General features: G+C 48.9%; 1 protein-coding gene across 2 annotated transcripts; it reads right to left on the bottom strand.

Moving 5' to 3' along the window:
• Positions 1 to 1,442: 1,442 nt before the first annotated feature.
• TRIM17 (tripartite motif containing 17) lies at positions 1,443 to 13,271 on the bottom strand. Of its 2 annotated transcripts, none has more exons than XM_075542148.1 (7): positions 12,881 to 13,271; positions 10,758 to 11,459; positions 9,059 to 9,154; positions 7,360 to 7,590; positions 3,991 to 4,013; positions 3,793 to 3,893; positions 1,443 to 3,240 (listed from the first exon to the last, which is right to left on the bottom strand). In XM_075542148.1, exons 2-7 carry the CDS (start codon positions 11,208 to 11,210, stop codon positions 2,693 to 2,695), a joined length of 1,452 nt encoding a protein of 483 aa, XP_075398263.1. In that variant the 5' UTR covers positions 11,211 to 11,459; positions 12,881 to 13,271; the 3' UTR covers positions 1,443 to 2,692. The 2 variants fall into 2 exon arrangements, with proteins under 2 accessions (XP_075398263.1, XP_075398264.1); XM_075542149.1 differs by having other exon boundaries at positions 1,444 to 3,240; positions 10,782 to 11,459; positions 12,881 to 13,266.
• Between the last annotated feature and the right edge of the window lie 1,833 nt (positions 13,272 to 15,104).

Here is a 15,104-nt window from a genome sequence, read left to right as displayed (position 1 = left end):
GATCAAAAAGCCCTCTCTACCCCCCACGGAGAGACTGGTGAATTAGAACCACAGAGGAATGCCCTTCCAGAGCGCAAACTTCATGGCTTATGTGAACTTGAAACTTCATAGGAGAGGGTGGTAGAGAGGAAATCCGCTTTAGAACAATGAAGTGTTTTTAATTCTGGCCCCAATCTAAGAACAATTAGTTCTTTTAACATGGTCCTGCTTGACGCCTGACCACGTGGAGAGATCACTGCAGATATGGGCGCCAAGTGTGGGATAGAAACTGGATGGTTTCTGTACCCGGCTATAAGAAAGAAGAGCTTAAAGACTCGTTTTCAAACAAGCATCCATCTAAGTGAGGCGTCAACTAAGTCCACATAGAAGTACAAACTTGGTCCAGTGAACCAAGGATTGGAAATATCAAATCTAGAGGAGGGAATGACACGAGGGCTTAAATTGTGAGCACGTGGTTTGCAGAAGGCTATGGAGGACACTAGAAGCCCAAAGTCCATTTGCAGAGTCCCCCCATGGATTAAGCCTCTGGTAAATCCCCTCCAACCTTAGTTGAGGGATATGAATCGAAAGCTCTGTTATTAGGCAGAGTGCATTGTAAAGTTGAGGATGGCAGACATCGATCGATAGCGTAAAACATATCACTTGATCTCCCTTTTGACCCATTTTAAAGCTATGTTCAAAAAATTTTTTAAAGAAAAATGAAGGAGAAATAAATGTGGATTAAGTCCTTGGTGAATGCCCTCTGACCATGGACCAGAGAGTGAATAACCTTGCTAACATATAATATGCACTGGAAAATGCACTGTTGCAGATGCAGTTAAAATTTAATACCCTATCATTTGATCTCTCTTATGATCTATTTAAATTCATCCGCGTTTTTTATATTTTCTGCTTTCTTTTCTATTGAGGTTTTTATGTTTTACTTTGTTATTCTTGTCAGGTGTGTTTGTTTATTAGCGTTTTTCTGTTTATGAAATCCAGGATAGGTAAATCTATAGAGACAGTAACTGGCTTAATGGTTCCTTGGGGGTATGGCAAAGGATGTTCTGGAGAAATAGAGAGCTAATAATGACTTTAAGAATGAAGAAAATGTTCTAAAAGGGATTGTGGCGATGATTGGACAACACTTCTCGAGGTGAGTGAACTGTTCAATCATATAATGTGTGAGTTGTGTGCCAATAAAACTGTTGCAAAAGGGAAACGGAAGTTTTGAAGGAAAGGGAAATCTCTCAAGCGAACCTTCTCTCCCCTCCCGTAGGGGCGCATCTCGCTTTGTCTCTCCATTTCTTTTCATGCACATGTGCAACTTTACGAGGCAAAAAGCGACGTGTGTGACAAACTCAGGAGCTTTTATGGTTCAGCTTGAAGGGATGCCACCTGTCATTTTACTCGCAGAGAAGCACCCAGACCTTAGAATGAAGGACAGTCTTTTATTTCACAAAGAGTGGACTAGACACCAGAGACCATCCCTCGAAAGTGTCATTTAAACCAAATGCAGAGCCAAAACCTAAGGCCAATTTACGAGTTCCTAAGTGTGAATGAAGCATGCTAAATAAAAATGAGGTCAAACTATGCTTCATAGGTTAACCATGTTTATATATGTACATAATATATATGCCCACGTCTGTGAGTTTGTTGTACTGCCTCATATATTTATGCAAATGCTAGACAATGAATTAGACTAAAGAATTGATACATTTAAATTATGGTATTTGCAAAGATTACTGAGCACAGCATGAACTTCCGAAAGAGTGAACAAATCATCGAAGTACAACCAGAATGCTTCTTAAGCAAAGATGATGGGACGTAGTCTCATGGACTCTGTACATGTTATCCGTAGGGACCAGTCCCAAGAGAAGGATATCATCCTTCGTAAAGTAGATATCATCCTTCCTTATCATCCTCCAGTGAAAAGGAGGAAGACCTTCAAAGAGATGGACTCACAGCGGCTCAAACACAGAAACAATTATGAGGATGGTACAGGCCCCAGCAACATTTCATTCTGTCATCCATGGGGGTGCTGTGAGTTGGAGCCAATGTGAGGTACTTAATGTGGGTGGGTGGGTGGGGCAATGGCGGTTCAGTAGTAAAATACTAATATATAATGTGGCAGCGGTTGCTCAGTAGTAGAATTCTCATGCCCCTGCCCTCCCCACCCCTCACCCCATCCCCGTTGTGGGGGAGACCCTGGACACTTGCGTGCGTAGCCCATCACCTGTCTGTCAATGGAGGCTAGTGTGTTGTGACACTAAAGAGGCTTCAGCAGAACTTCCATACTGAAGCAGACTATGAAGGAAGGCTTGGTGATCTACTTCCAAAAACCAGCCAATGAAAACTATGGATCACAATGGTCTGATTGGCAGCCGATCAAGGGGCTGGCACAGAACCGGGCAGCATTATGGGATGTCGTGCGGAGGGTCCTCGTGAGTTAGGGCCCGCTCACTGGGGCTAACAGCAACATGGCTGCCTATGTAATAAAAGTGAAGGGAGTTCTTTCCAAGTTTGATGAAGCGTCTGGAAGTACGGTTTTTGAATGTTCACTGCTTTAATTGGGATTCTATTTTGACTTTGTAAACAGGAGCCCTGAACAGCTAATGGCATGCTGAAATCCTCCGTGAGCCTTGGCTGTGGGCCCTGGGGGCGAGCAGAAGGCACCCGCCTTCCTAAAAAATATCCTCCCTGCTTTGGTTTTCTATCCCTTCACCCACGCAGTCACTGTGGAGATTACCATCTGGCCTGATTTAGGAGCCCCGAGGCAGAAAAAAGGCTGGAGGGGGCCTGAGAACACAGCCTGGGAGTAAGTGTACAGGTGTGAGCCATTGTTCACATTGTAGAAGGAAACATCCCCAGCCTCATAGTCCAGGAAGACCCCCACGTGGCTAGGCGGCTCCATCAGTGTGAAAGGGGTGGCATCCCCGAGGATGGGTAAGTATTTTTTCCCCTTGGACAGCTGCATAACCCAGAATCCGTTCTCGGGGGACTTGGGGACGCGATCCTTCCGGCTGATGTTGTCTCTGCACACGCCCAGAGCCCAGAGCGCATCTCCAGTGAGGTTCATGCCCACCTCCCAGTAGTGTCTCCCCTCGGAGAAGGCCGTCTGGCCCACCATGCAGGGGTAGGCGAGGAACCTGTCCGTGTTGTGGAGCGTGCTGTCCACCGGGGAGTTGAGGTAGCACCTTTGCCGGCTCTCGTACAGGAGGAGGTAGGGGTATGCGGTGGCAGCATCAGGCAACACGTCCACTACAGGGAGCAGGGGGCCAGAGGGAACCAGAGCCATTTGTGGTTGAAATTGGGAGGGCTGCCCTCATGGGTACAGTGAGGAGAATCCTAGCAAGTGGCAGGTGGTTGGCAGGAAAATATGGGGCAGAGCTCTGTCCTAAGTCTCCCACCCTCTCCTTCAGGAGTCAGGCCTCAGAATTCATAGTCCTTTCCTTAAAAATGAAGCCCTCATTTGGGGGAACATGTCACGTGGGTCATCTGCACCATAGATTTTACTCTGCCCCCACATAGCTGAGCCTGTGGGTCCTTAATGATCCCCTAACCCAACCATGGACACTGGTGATAAGAACATAGGGGAAGGGCGGGGACCATTTGGACAGCTCAGTAAGCTTCAGCTTTATTAATGGCCACGTGACCTTCTCCCCAGATACAAATCTAACCGAACTTTTGACAGTGACAGTTGAGACTCAGGACAAGTTCTACTGGGGGGAGCTATGGCCCTGTGGTGGTTTGTGTCTAAGGGCTGGAGGCAGGATAGGGTGTTGTCCAATCCCAACCCTGGGCCCCACTTACCTTGGAAACACTTGAGCACCTCTATTTCCCCAGGAATCCTGCACACTGTCTTCAGCTCGACGGGGATGGTCTCTGGGTAGCTCGTCACCAGGTTCTTTATCCTCCAAGGCACACAGTTCTCATTGCCCTCTCTGGCTCTACAAGGGGCCCTCCCATGCTCCCACCACGGCCTCTAGGGAATCATAAGGGACCACATACTTGTCAAGCGGACGATTCATATCCTATGAGAGAAATAGAGGAGTCAGGATCAGAGCTCTTCGAACCTTCCTTCCTATACCATCACCTTTCAAACCCCCCAAAGTGTGTCACCGCCACCCCCCTACCCCCACCCTTCACCCTCCCATCCACATCTCAGAGCAGTCCCAGGTATTTCCTTCCAGAACGGTTGTCCCTCTCCCCCCACTGGCTCTCTGGTCTGTCCTCTCTCCAACATCTGCTTTCTGCAGGATATACCCCGGAACCAACGTCCTATTCCTAGGCAGCCAGCAGGCGGGTAGGAAAGGGGAAGGGAGGAGCCCAGGAGGCAGTGCCACCACGGAAAGGAGCCCTGGCTCTTTGGAAAGTAAACAGCCTGTGACCTGGAGCGATTCCTGTGCTTTCTTGCCCATCTCAGTTGGGGGACTGACCGACTATTAGGGATTGAATGGTGTCCCTTAAAAGATACGGTTACATCCTAACTCCCACACTTCTGAATGTGACGGTTATTGCGTCTCCAAAATTGTGTGCTGTAAATCTCAGCCCCCTAGCCTTGTAGATGGAATCCTCTTGGGGGATGGGGTTCTCGATGTTCTGTCATTGAAGGCTCTGTCTTAAGCCACTCACTTTTAAGTGGTGCCACGAAAGCAAAGAAGCCCCGGCTGTTAGATGTAAGACCACAGGCAGGTATCCAAGTAACTGAGGACCAGAAGCTGAAAAAAGACAAGGACCCCACAGAAGCAGCGCAGGCAGACAGCCCTCCTCAGACTGAGTACCGTGAATTCCGAATGTAGCCTCCTACGCTGTGAGTAATGCAAAGTTCTGTGTGTTAAAGCCCCGCAGGTGTGGCATTTCTGTGACAGCACCACTAACCAACTAAGATAGTTACCTTGTTTCCCATATAGGCTCTTTGAAGATCCCATCATTTAACATGGGGCCATATGGAAGTAGGGTAGGACCAAATCTTATAAAAAGTGGAGAGGAGTAATCGTCAGACAGAGACGGGACAGCCATGTGATGATGCGTCTATAAGCCAAGAATCACCAGAAACTGCCACGGATGCATAGAACAGATCTGCACTTCAGAGCATCAGGAGAAATCGACACAGCCTAATCTTGGACTCCTAGACTCCAGAACTGTGAGATTAAAAACAAAAAAGCCACCCACCCTGTGATATTTTATTATAGCAGTCTTAGGAAGCCAATAATGTGAAGAAATGGGGGTGGGAGGGTGGCGTGGATATGGAATTAGAATAGTTTAGACTCTGATAGCCATTGAGATGGATCCAGGATAAGAGAGACAAAGCATTCTTGAATTCTTCAGGAATCAGGCAGGGGTTCCCAAGATCACATTTTAGCCCTTTATCCTTGCTAGGAAAGCAATACACCATGCCTTCTAAGCTTCTACAGTGCCCATCGTGCTAATTTCCAGGGCAAAATGCTAACTCTTGGCATTGGGATCAGATAAGTATGACCCACCAAGACGTCCTCTTCTCTCCTGCACAAAGCACGGGGAACCCAGGAAAACACTGCTAATCAGAACGGCAGCTTGAAAGACCCATGGAGGAATGAGGGGCTCAGCCCTCCAGAAACAAGCCTAACATTTGAGGCACCAAAACATGTGGTGGCCAGTGCTATCATTGCATCTTGATCGCATGTTTGATCAATTTCAGAATTCTTCAATTTCTGCATCATTAGCTTTAGTGGTTGGTGCATAAATTTGAATAATAGTTGTTATTGACTGGATTTCCATGTATGCTGATAGATATTATCCTATCACAGACAGTATTTTACTTCCCGATCTTGAAATGTCCTTTTTGATGATGAATGATAGAAACAAAGCTAGCCTTCTTCAGATGGAATTCACCAAAATAAAATTGACTACATCTTTGGGGAGAGATGGTGGAGAAGCTCAATATCAGCAGCTAAACTCAAGCCAAGAGCCAACTGTGGAAGAGACCACCCATTGTTCAGGTTGAAGTTGAAGGAGATGAAACAGGTCCACGAGAACTAAAATACGACCTTGAGTCTATCCCACTCAAATTTCTAGAACATTTCAAGGGCAGACTTGACGCATTAAACACTAATGACTGACAGGAGACCTGCTGAACTGTGGATGACATCAAGAACATCATACAAGAAGAAAGGAAAAAGTCATTAGGAAGAAAGAAAAGGTCAGAGTGGATGTCAGAGAAGACTCTGAAATTTCCTTTTAATCATAGAGTTGCTAAGGCACATGGAAGAATGATGGGGTCAAAGAAAAGATTGACATTGTCAAGGATTTACTCTTGCTTGAATCCATAATCAGTGCTCATGAAAGTAGCAGTCAGGAGATCAAATGAAGCAAGGCATTTGGGTAAATTAAATCTGCTGCACAAGACCTCTTTAAAGGTTGAAGAGTAAGGATGTTACTTTGAGGTCTAAGGTGCTCCTGACCCAGGCCATGGTATTTTTGATTGCCTCCTATGCAGTGAAGTTTCACAGTGAAGAGGGAAGACCAAAGAAGGATGAATGCATTTGGTGCTGGTGAAGGATATTGAAAGGACCGTGGACACCCTGGCTTGGCAGCATAGCCAGAATGCTCCTTGGAGGCGAGAATGGCAAAATTTTGTCTGACATACTTTGGACATCGTTGTCAGAAGAGACCAGTTCCTAGAGGAGGATGTCATGCTTGGTAAAATAGAGGGACAGTGAAAAAGAGGAAGGCCCTCAACAAGTTGGAGTGACACAGTGGCTGTAACAGTGGGCTCTACCACAGGAACAATTGTGAGGATGACACAGGACCAGGCATTCTTTCCTTCTGCTAAGCATCGGGTCACTATGACTCGCAACCAAGTGGGTCGTACCTAACAACAGCCACCTGTCTAAACATATTTGGATGTAACAAAGCTACAGGACGAAATCATTCTGGCATCTTCCAGTAGGCCCAAGGTACAGGCCCACTGCTTGCTAACTCATGGGGCTCCCCAGTGCCCTCTTCCAAGGTCTGGCCACGTGACTGGTTCCTGCCAAGGTTATTGTGTATGCCTGCCTAGCAGGGGGGACCTTTCACACTTCATCACACTTCAGCCACAAATCCATAGGGGCTGGAACGAAACAGCCACTTGGACTGAAAAGCATATTTCAGTTGAGTTTGAGCCACTCCTTGTTGGCCCAGCAAGTTCAATACCCTGGTACACTGGTCACATCTCAATGATGGGGAACGTTACTATCTCCCTATGTCCTAGGCCTCACAGATGTGCTGTGGTCACAAAGCATCCAAGCTAAAGCTGGTGAATAATCTGGGACCTGATTCCAAAAGTACTAGCAATCTTTGGCCTGTTTCCACCCCCTGAGGGCACAGCCCCTCCTCTGGGGGGCACCACCCCCTCACCTGCAGCATCTGCAGCGCTGAATGCTCCCTCTTGTCCTCCAGCTCCAGAAGCAGCATCTCCAGGGAGCTACTCTGCTGGTCCAGAATGGCCTTGTTCTCGAGCAGCTTCTCCGCTGTCTCATCCTCCTCCTCCTTCAGGGCCTGGAGGAGGCGCTGCTCCTCCTCAGCCAGGAAGACACACATCTTCTCAAACTCCATCACGATACGGTCTCTCCGATTCTTCACCTCATCCTGGTGAGACAGGAGTGGTGTCACCTCAGCTCCTAGACCTGCCATTTCTGGCCCTTCCCTGCTGACTGCAGCTGGGCAGGGCCTGCTCTTGGAGTGGCCAGTCTAGGAGTCACCAGCCTCCTCCTGGTGAAAAACTGGCCCAAGTTAGGAATTTGAACTTGGAGCCAGGGATACGGCAGAGGTCTCCTAGGGTCCCCTAACCTTTAACTGAGTAACCCAAGGAGTAACATTCAAACAGACAATTTCCAGAGTTTGTGTCCTTTGGAACATTCCTTATCTTGGAGAGCTGAGGAAGCCTAAGGATGCATCTTCCACCACAAGTGGGAAACGTAAAGTGGAAACTAGGAATTCCGACACAGGACAATGTAGCAAAGACACAAATAAGGCTCAACGCAAAAACCAGAGACCCAGAATGTTCCATGTAGAGAATCAAATTTTTTTTGGAGCTTCAGGACCCATTCCCTCCTCCTTCCTGAGATGTCACTTCATCTCTTCTTTGAAACTCACAGAAGAGCAACCAGAGAAGTTTCTGCCCTGGGTGCTTCCACAAAGCTGCCACAAGTTCCTCTTCCCAGAAGGGTCCCCAGAAGGACCAGGAGAAAAAGGGGCCCAAGAAATGGAGAAGGGGAGAGTGGGGCAGCAGTGGCAGTGATGGGAGGTCACTTGCCCCCAAGGTACTATAAAAATGGTTGATATAGACTGAATGCTACCACCACCTGACACCCCTCCCCCCCCAAAAAAAGAGTGAAGGACCTGTGAATGTGACTCTGTTTGGGGAAATGTTGTTTTTGTTGTTCTTTTAGATTTCGATCCTAATCCCTTTTCTGTGGTGTTTTATAAAGGACTGGCAAGGAGAGAGGCTCACTCACATGGGGAAGATACTATGGGAGGATCTGTGTACAAGCAAGAAACCAGAAACATCCGCAGCTACCAGAAATCGGAGGAGACGCGGAAAGATCTCTTGCTAGGAGGAGAGCCTGGCCGTGAAGCTGCCCTGAATTTGGACTGACTGCTCTCTTCTAGGGCTGCGAGAAAAGAAAGCTCCATTTGCTAAAGCTGCCTACTTTGTGGTATCTTAGGATGCTAGCCCTAGGGAAGTAATGCAGTGGCCCAAATCCTGAAGGCTCGCAGAACCTATCTACCATTTTTAAAACAGCCTGTCTGGGCTGAGCCTTGGTTTTGAATTAATTTTCTGAGGTTCCTTTTTTATCATCCATTTACTGTAATTCCCACCTCAGATTTAGGGATCTTTGTGAAAACTGAAGTGGTATGAACAGCTGCAAGCTCTCAGGGCTTGTGTAGACCCCAAGCCTCATGTGAGTGCTGGTGTCTTTAGACCCTGCCCACAGGGTGGTAGAGAAGCCCTTATCCCCCCAACGCAACCCCTTTGGCCTGGTCAGAAGGTATTTCAGGCCCCAGGTCTTGCTGTCCTCTGAGCTGCTGTGTGCCCTATGAAGCAGACACCTGCCTGCCATTCTTTCATCATCTTGTCTTCTTTGGTCAGTGCCACCTCGGTCTTCATAATTTCCTGTCTCAGGTAGTCTATGTTTTCCTCCAGCTTCACCTAGAAGACACACAAATGGCAGCAGGTGAGGATGGTGGATCCACCACCCCCATCTGATTTTCATTCTTCTACAGCTACATCCCCACCAATACCATCCTCGGGGTCCCCCAGAAGGTGAGGTCACAGTGGCCAGGAGTCTGGACCAACAGGTGGCTTGATCTCTGTGAGCAGATGAGCTGTCTGTCTGGTGAGATAAACCAGTAGATGAAAAAGAGCAACTCATCCATTTTGATGAATCTCCCACTCACAACTGGGCCTGGACATGGCCCTCAAAGGCACTGATCTGAAATGACTCCTACGTTGAGGGTAAGACAAATCAAATCCCTTTAATCAATTCACATGGTGCAAATCATGAGAACAGTCTATGGTGCCAGAGCTCTGCTCTCTCCCATCCGCCTTTAATTGACCCCCTCCAGGGGACTGACCTCCTAAAGGGGGTGCTGGCCTCATCCAGACCACAAGAGTCGGTGTCAACCTCAAAATTTGCATCCACCAACAAAAAGACCTGGAACGTTTCAATGATTCCTCAGGTGTGGTTTTTCAGACCAACTTCAAGGTGTCCCTAGGAATTTTTTGGAAATCCAATGATTGGATCCCATCTAGCCATGCTGAGTTAGCAACTGCGGAGATGCATCAGCTATCTGACTTTCCCAAAACGTTGGTGATGCTGATGTACTACACTGTTTGAATCTAGTTGGCTCTCTCAGGAGATTAATGTTCTCATTGTTTTCCAAGTGCCCGGAATCTCATGGGGTCCCAGATAGGTAGTTACACATTAATGTACTTGGTGGCTAAAGGTGAGAGGTTCAGACCCACCCAGAGGTGCCTTTTTCTGAAAATGTAGCCCTAGAGAACCCTACTGTCACATACTGGGTCACATGCATGCTCACCCACTTGGTGGCCTTCTCCCAACAAAGCAATGTGACTTGCCTTGCAGTTCCTAGGATTTAAGTTGGAATGGCCTGTGTCTGACCATGCAACATGTTTATGGCCTTTCTGTGGGTTCCGGGGTGAACTGGGCCCCTCTAAAGCGTGTATTGGAATCCTAACCCGTAGTAATAACTTCTGGATGTGATCTTATTTAGAAATACGCGGTTTCCTTTCTCATGCCAATAAAGCCATGCCAGTGTAAAATGGATCCTCAGCGTAATCACTTCTGAGTTATAAAAAGACCACAACACAGAAATGACCACAGAAACAGATAGGAATACAGATGCCACGTGAGGATCTGCGGGCCAAGGAATCAACACCTAGAACTGGGAAAAAATCTGTCTTCAATTCACTTGGCATAATCCTGTCCTCAGTGCTGCCCCCTGGTGGCATGGGAATGATCTAGTGCAAAACTAATTGCTGGTGGGAGGGCGCTGAGTAAATTTTTTTTTCCTGAAAAGGGGTGGTAGGCTAAATAAGTTTGGGAACTTATGGAATCGCAACGAAGACAACTCTTGAATAACCTTGGAGGCAAGGTTGCATGCCAACCTGACACCTATTGGTTCTTCCCAAGATAAAACTTCCACTGCGCTGTTATTCACATTGGGGTCTGTTTGTTACAGCAATGGTTCACATGCCCTCACTGATAAATACCCGTCTCCCTACAACATACCCGGCCCTCAAGGGTGGAGCCCACCTTGTAATCTTGGGTGGCCTCATCAATGGGGAACACCGTATGGAGCCGGTGCTCCCGGGATTCTCTGCACACGACACAGATAGGGCTCTGGTCGTCCTGGCAGAACAGTTTCAGCAGTTCCTGGTGTATCTTACACAGGTCCTTCTTCTGGAGACTGGGCTGCAGACGGGCCATCTCAGCCACTTTGGTCAACAGGCGGTTCGGCCGAAGGTTCCTCTGTGGAGACATCTCTCTGCATTCAGGACAGGAGAAAGAACCTCTCCGCTTCCGTCTCCCTTTCTTCCCTCTCCCCTTCTCCCAGCTCAGTTGGATGCACTCCCGGCAGAAGTTATGCCCACAGGCAGTCATCACCGGATCTATGAAGTAATCCAGGCAGATGGAGCAGGTGGCCTCCTCTTGAAGCTTTCTGGCAAGTTCCACAGCATCCATGACTCCTGGATAAGAAACCAAGTGAATTGTTTGGCTTTAAGTGCCTCCCAGAGGGAATTTGAGGTGAGCTGTCAGACACTGTCCAGAGAACTCTGTGGCTTTATCCCATGTGCTGTACATTTTTTGAAGGTAGAAAAATTGGGGTTGGTATTTGTCATTTTAGCCTCTTCAACCAGAGACACACGTGCTTCTAAGAAACTCCGATGTAACAAAGGAAAACAGATGCTCTTCCATAAGAGAGTGAGGTGCCTGTGGAGGAAAAGACACAAGATATGGGATCTGACCTTAAGTCATGGAGCTAAAAACCCTTTCCCTCCCAGCTTCAAAAGGCTGTTAATAGGACCAAGTTGGATAATATCTTTGGAAATACCTTCTAAACCACAAGCACTCTATATACATACATCCGCTCCCTTTTACAAAAGGACCCCTGGTGGTGTAGTGGTTGTGCATTGTGCGGCTAACTGCAAGGTCAGCGGTTTGAAACTAGCAGCTGCTCTTCGGGAGAAAGAGGAGACTTTCTCTGTTCTCGAAGGGTTAGTCTCAGAACCCCCTAAGGGCCTCTCTCTCCTGTGCTACAGGGTTGCTATGAGCCAGCACAGACTCCCCAGCAGGGAGTACTTATTGCTTCATCTGCTTTGAAAATTGGGTAAGGAAGCCAGGAGAGGTCATGGTGCATTCATACTGTTGGCAAAAACATTGAAAGTACCATGGAGTGCCCAAACAAGAAACAGATCTGTCTGGAAGAAGTACTGCCAGAATGCTCCTTGGGAGCAGAGATGATGAGATTTAGCCTCCCGTGCTTTGGACCTGTTGTCAGGAGAGAGCAGTCCGTGGAAAAGGACATCGTGCTTGGGAAGTAGAGGGCAGTGAAAAAGAGGACGGCCCTCAATGCGATGGATTGATGCGATGGTTTTTACGGGAGGCTCAAAGCATCACAACAGTGAGGACGCGCGAGATGACGGCGTCTCTCTCTGTCGTGCACACGCTTGCGGTGAGTAGGAATTGCCTGCATGGTCTCTAACAACATGTTGATGCCTTCCACATTACCAGGCATTCTGGAGTCTCTATACCATCCGTGAATTTTATCAAGAATGTTGCTTGCAGAGCATTAATGTAAGCTCTCTTGCTTAATTAGCAGCAAGTGTGAGGCAGGGAAGAGGAGCCCTGGTGGTGTAGTGGGTTATGTGTGTGGCAATAACCATGAGGTCAGCAGTTCAAAGCAACCAGCCCATTCGCAGGAGCAACATGAGCCTTGCTACTCTTGTGAAAATTTACAGCCCTGGAAGGCCACAAAGGCAGTTCCTCCCTGTCCTATAGGGTCGCTCTGAGTCGGAACCAACTGGATGTTATTAAGATGAGGAAGGCGGAAGCATGGTGGCCCTACCCTACCTGCCCGAAAGGAGCCCATGCAGGAGGGGAGGAAGCCTTTCTAGCCACTTGGGCCCGCCTCTTCCAGGTAATGGCATTGGGCACGCTACTTGCATTCCTTACAATATTTCTTCTGTGAAACACAGAGGCCAAATTAGTTGATTTGTCTATAGTCATCTATGATTTATAATCATCTCTGATTTATAGGCATCAGTGACTCAAATTCATACCCGTCTTCAGAGGCTGCAAAGGTGGAGTAAGCGTGAGGAGCTCAGTTTTACAAGGGCGGGCAAGCCGGGTACCTTGGCATGAGATTCAGAGGAAATAGCCCAGTACCGGGCTGGAGACAAGCCAGTAGTCACGCCGCCATCCGTCCATCGTGCCCGGGATGTGCCCTGGTCCTCCGACGGAGGGCCTCTTCCTCACGGGGATGGGGGAAACAGACCCAGAAGCCGGACGAGAGCAGGAGCCGCGGCACCACCAAGTAAGGTCCACTGGGCCAACCGAGCTAAGCAAGACCTGCGAGGTGAGGCTCTGCAAAGCTGGGTTTGTTCCACTGGGCCGCTCAGACCAATTGAGGGCCCGGTGGAAGGGCCGGGCTTTGTGGCGTCAGCTGGGAGTGGCCTGGTCTGCGCGGCTGGGCGTTGGGGAGGGCACGGAGGCTTGCAAAGGGGGTGTGTAGGCAGCTGGGGCGCTGGAGGGCTGGGAGAGGCTGGCTGCTAGGGGGCGCATCGGGGGTTCTGCGCGCTGTGGTGGGCGCACTGCGCAGGGAGCTGTGGGGGGGGGGGGGGTGTCCCCGCCCAGGGTTAGAAAGCAGGGTGGGGAAAGCGTCAGAAAAGTGCCAGGAGCTCTCATGGGAGTGTCTTGCCAGCGACCCGAAGTGGTTTCACCCAGAACAACCTCCCCCCCCCTGCCCCCCCGCCCCGCCATGTTTCCTCCTTGTTCCAGGAAACGGAGAGAAGGGGGAACCCAGGCTAAGACTGCGGGCGGGGGGGGGGGGGGGTGCCTGCCCGTCCAGTCGTTTGGGTTCAAATCTGAGAGAGAGAGAGTCAGACAAGAGAGAGACTTCCTGTATACATGGGTGCGGGCAAGCCGGGAGCTCAGGGGAATGGAAGAAAAGCCCCCAGAACAAATCCCACTGATGCCCCAGGTCGTAGCACCGCCCGTGGGACCGGCGGGACGGGAGCAGGCTAAGCAGCACTGTGCCTTCATTCCAGGCAAGTGGGGACTGGGCTCTGGCGGCGGGTTGGCGCCGGCCTGCCGGCTCTTCTCGTGCCTGCCCCTCCTCGCTGGGTAGGGCACAAGACAAAGAGGGGGTTGTCCAGCTGTCCCTGGGTGCTCCTGGCGCAGGGTAAGCTGAGTGGGCCCTTGAAGAAAAAACGTGTGTAATGAATGGATTTTATCCTAGCATTCCTTCCAGACCACCTCTGCATGCCATTCCCATCAGTGAGGATATTGAAATGGTTTTTATTTAAAATATTTATATTTAAAGATTATTCGTGAAATCGAATATAAAAAAGCAAAATTATAGTCAGTATTATCTTTCGGTAAATGCTTACTATTGGAAAGGTTCTTAAAAATTATAGTGTGTCCCCCATGAATTCACTTCAGAGGACAGCACTGAAGCTACTGCTCAGGGAGAGGGGTGCATCTGATCAGAGCACACAGGAGCAAACTAAGAGGGAAGGAGAGAGAGTGGAACACATCTGGAACCACCAAGCCCCCAGGACCATATTCCTGCTCAGAGGAGCCAATGCACAGAGAGGACCATAGGGCCAACCCCACCACGAGACATGACATCCTTCACTGACCAATATGAGAGACAACACTGGAGGCACATTGTGGGAATTGTGTCTGATCTGACCCCATATGTTAGTCTGGGTACTTTAGAGAAACAAATCCATAGAAACTCATGTATAAGAGAGAGTTTTAGATAAAGGTTAAGCGTGAATCAAGAAAACATCCCAACCCTGTGTTGTCCACACCCACAGGTCAAACATTAACCCATATGTCCAACACCAGTCCACAAAATCCTCCTCCATCTCACAAAATTGACACAATGATGCCAACTGCAGGAGGAATGCCGAGTCAGTGAATGTGTAAACATCTCAGCGCTGGCAGGGGTCTCCACACTGATGCTCCAGCACCCAGTGCTGCATCGGGGTAGGTCCATGTGGCTTCTCAGGGATGTCTTGCAGGAAGTGAGCCTTGCCAGCTGAAGCAGGGAACTAGCTAAGGTAGCTGCACCCTGGTCTATCAGAAAGCAAGAGACCCGAGAACTCGAAAGGCAAGGCTCACCGAGCCATTTATCCCTCTACCCTTCAATTAACCCCACATGTGTTTATTGGCCAGGTTGGTACAATAAACTAACTACCTCACCCCATCACACTGGGGCAAAATGCTAAGGGCATGCAACAGAGCAGCAAGGGGAGCAAAGCAATGACGTCACCAGGGAATACCAAAAATAGACTTTGGGGTCAGGCATGGCACCCCAGCAGACTCAACAGGAAAATACTCCTAAAGGTC

The sequence above is a fragment of the Tenrec ecaudatus genome, chromosome 2, assembly GCF_050624435.1.
Source record: "Tenrec ecaudatus isolate mTenEca1 chromosome 2, mTenEca1.hap1, whole genome shotgun sequence".
Lineage (NCBI taxonomy): Eukaryota > Metazoa > Chordata > Mammalia > Afrosoricida > Tenrecidae > Tenrec > Tenrec ecaudatus.
This window is presented reverse-complemented; position numbering and strand designations above follow the sequence as displayed.

Bases quoted from the DNA above. Each gene is read 5' to 3' on its own strand.
- TRIM17 (XM_075542148.1), bottom strand. From the start codon at position 11,210: ATGGATGCTGTGGAACTTGCCAGAAAGCTTCAAGAGGAGGCCACCTGC. The intron at 7,591-9,058 runs GCAGGTGTCTGC...CTGTCTCACCAG, and splicing joins AGATGATGAAAGAATGGCAG to GATGAGGTGAAGAATCGGAG. The intron at 3,894-3,990 runs GTATGTGGTCCC...TGTGCCTTGGAG, and splicing joins ATGAATCGTCCGCTTGACAA to GATAAAGAACCTGGTGACGA.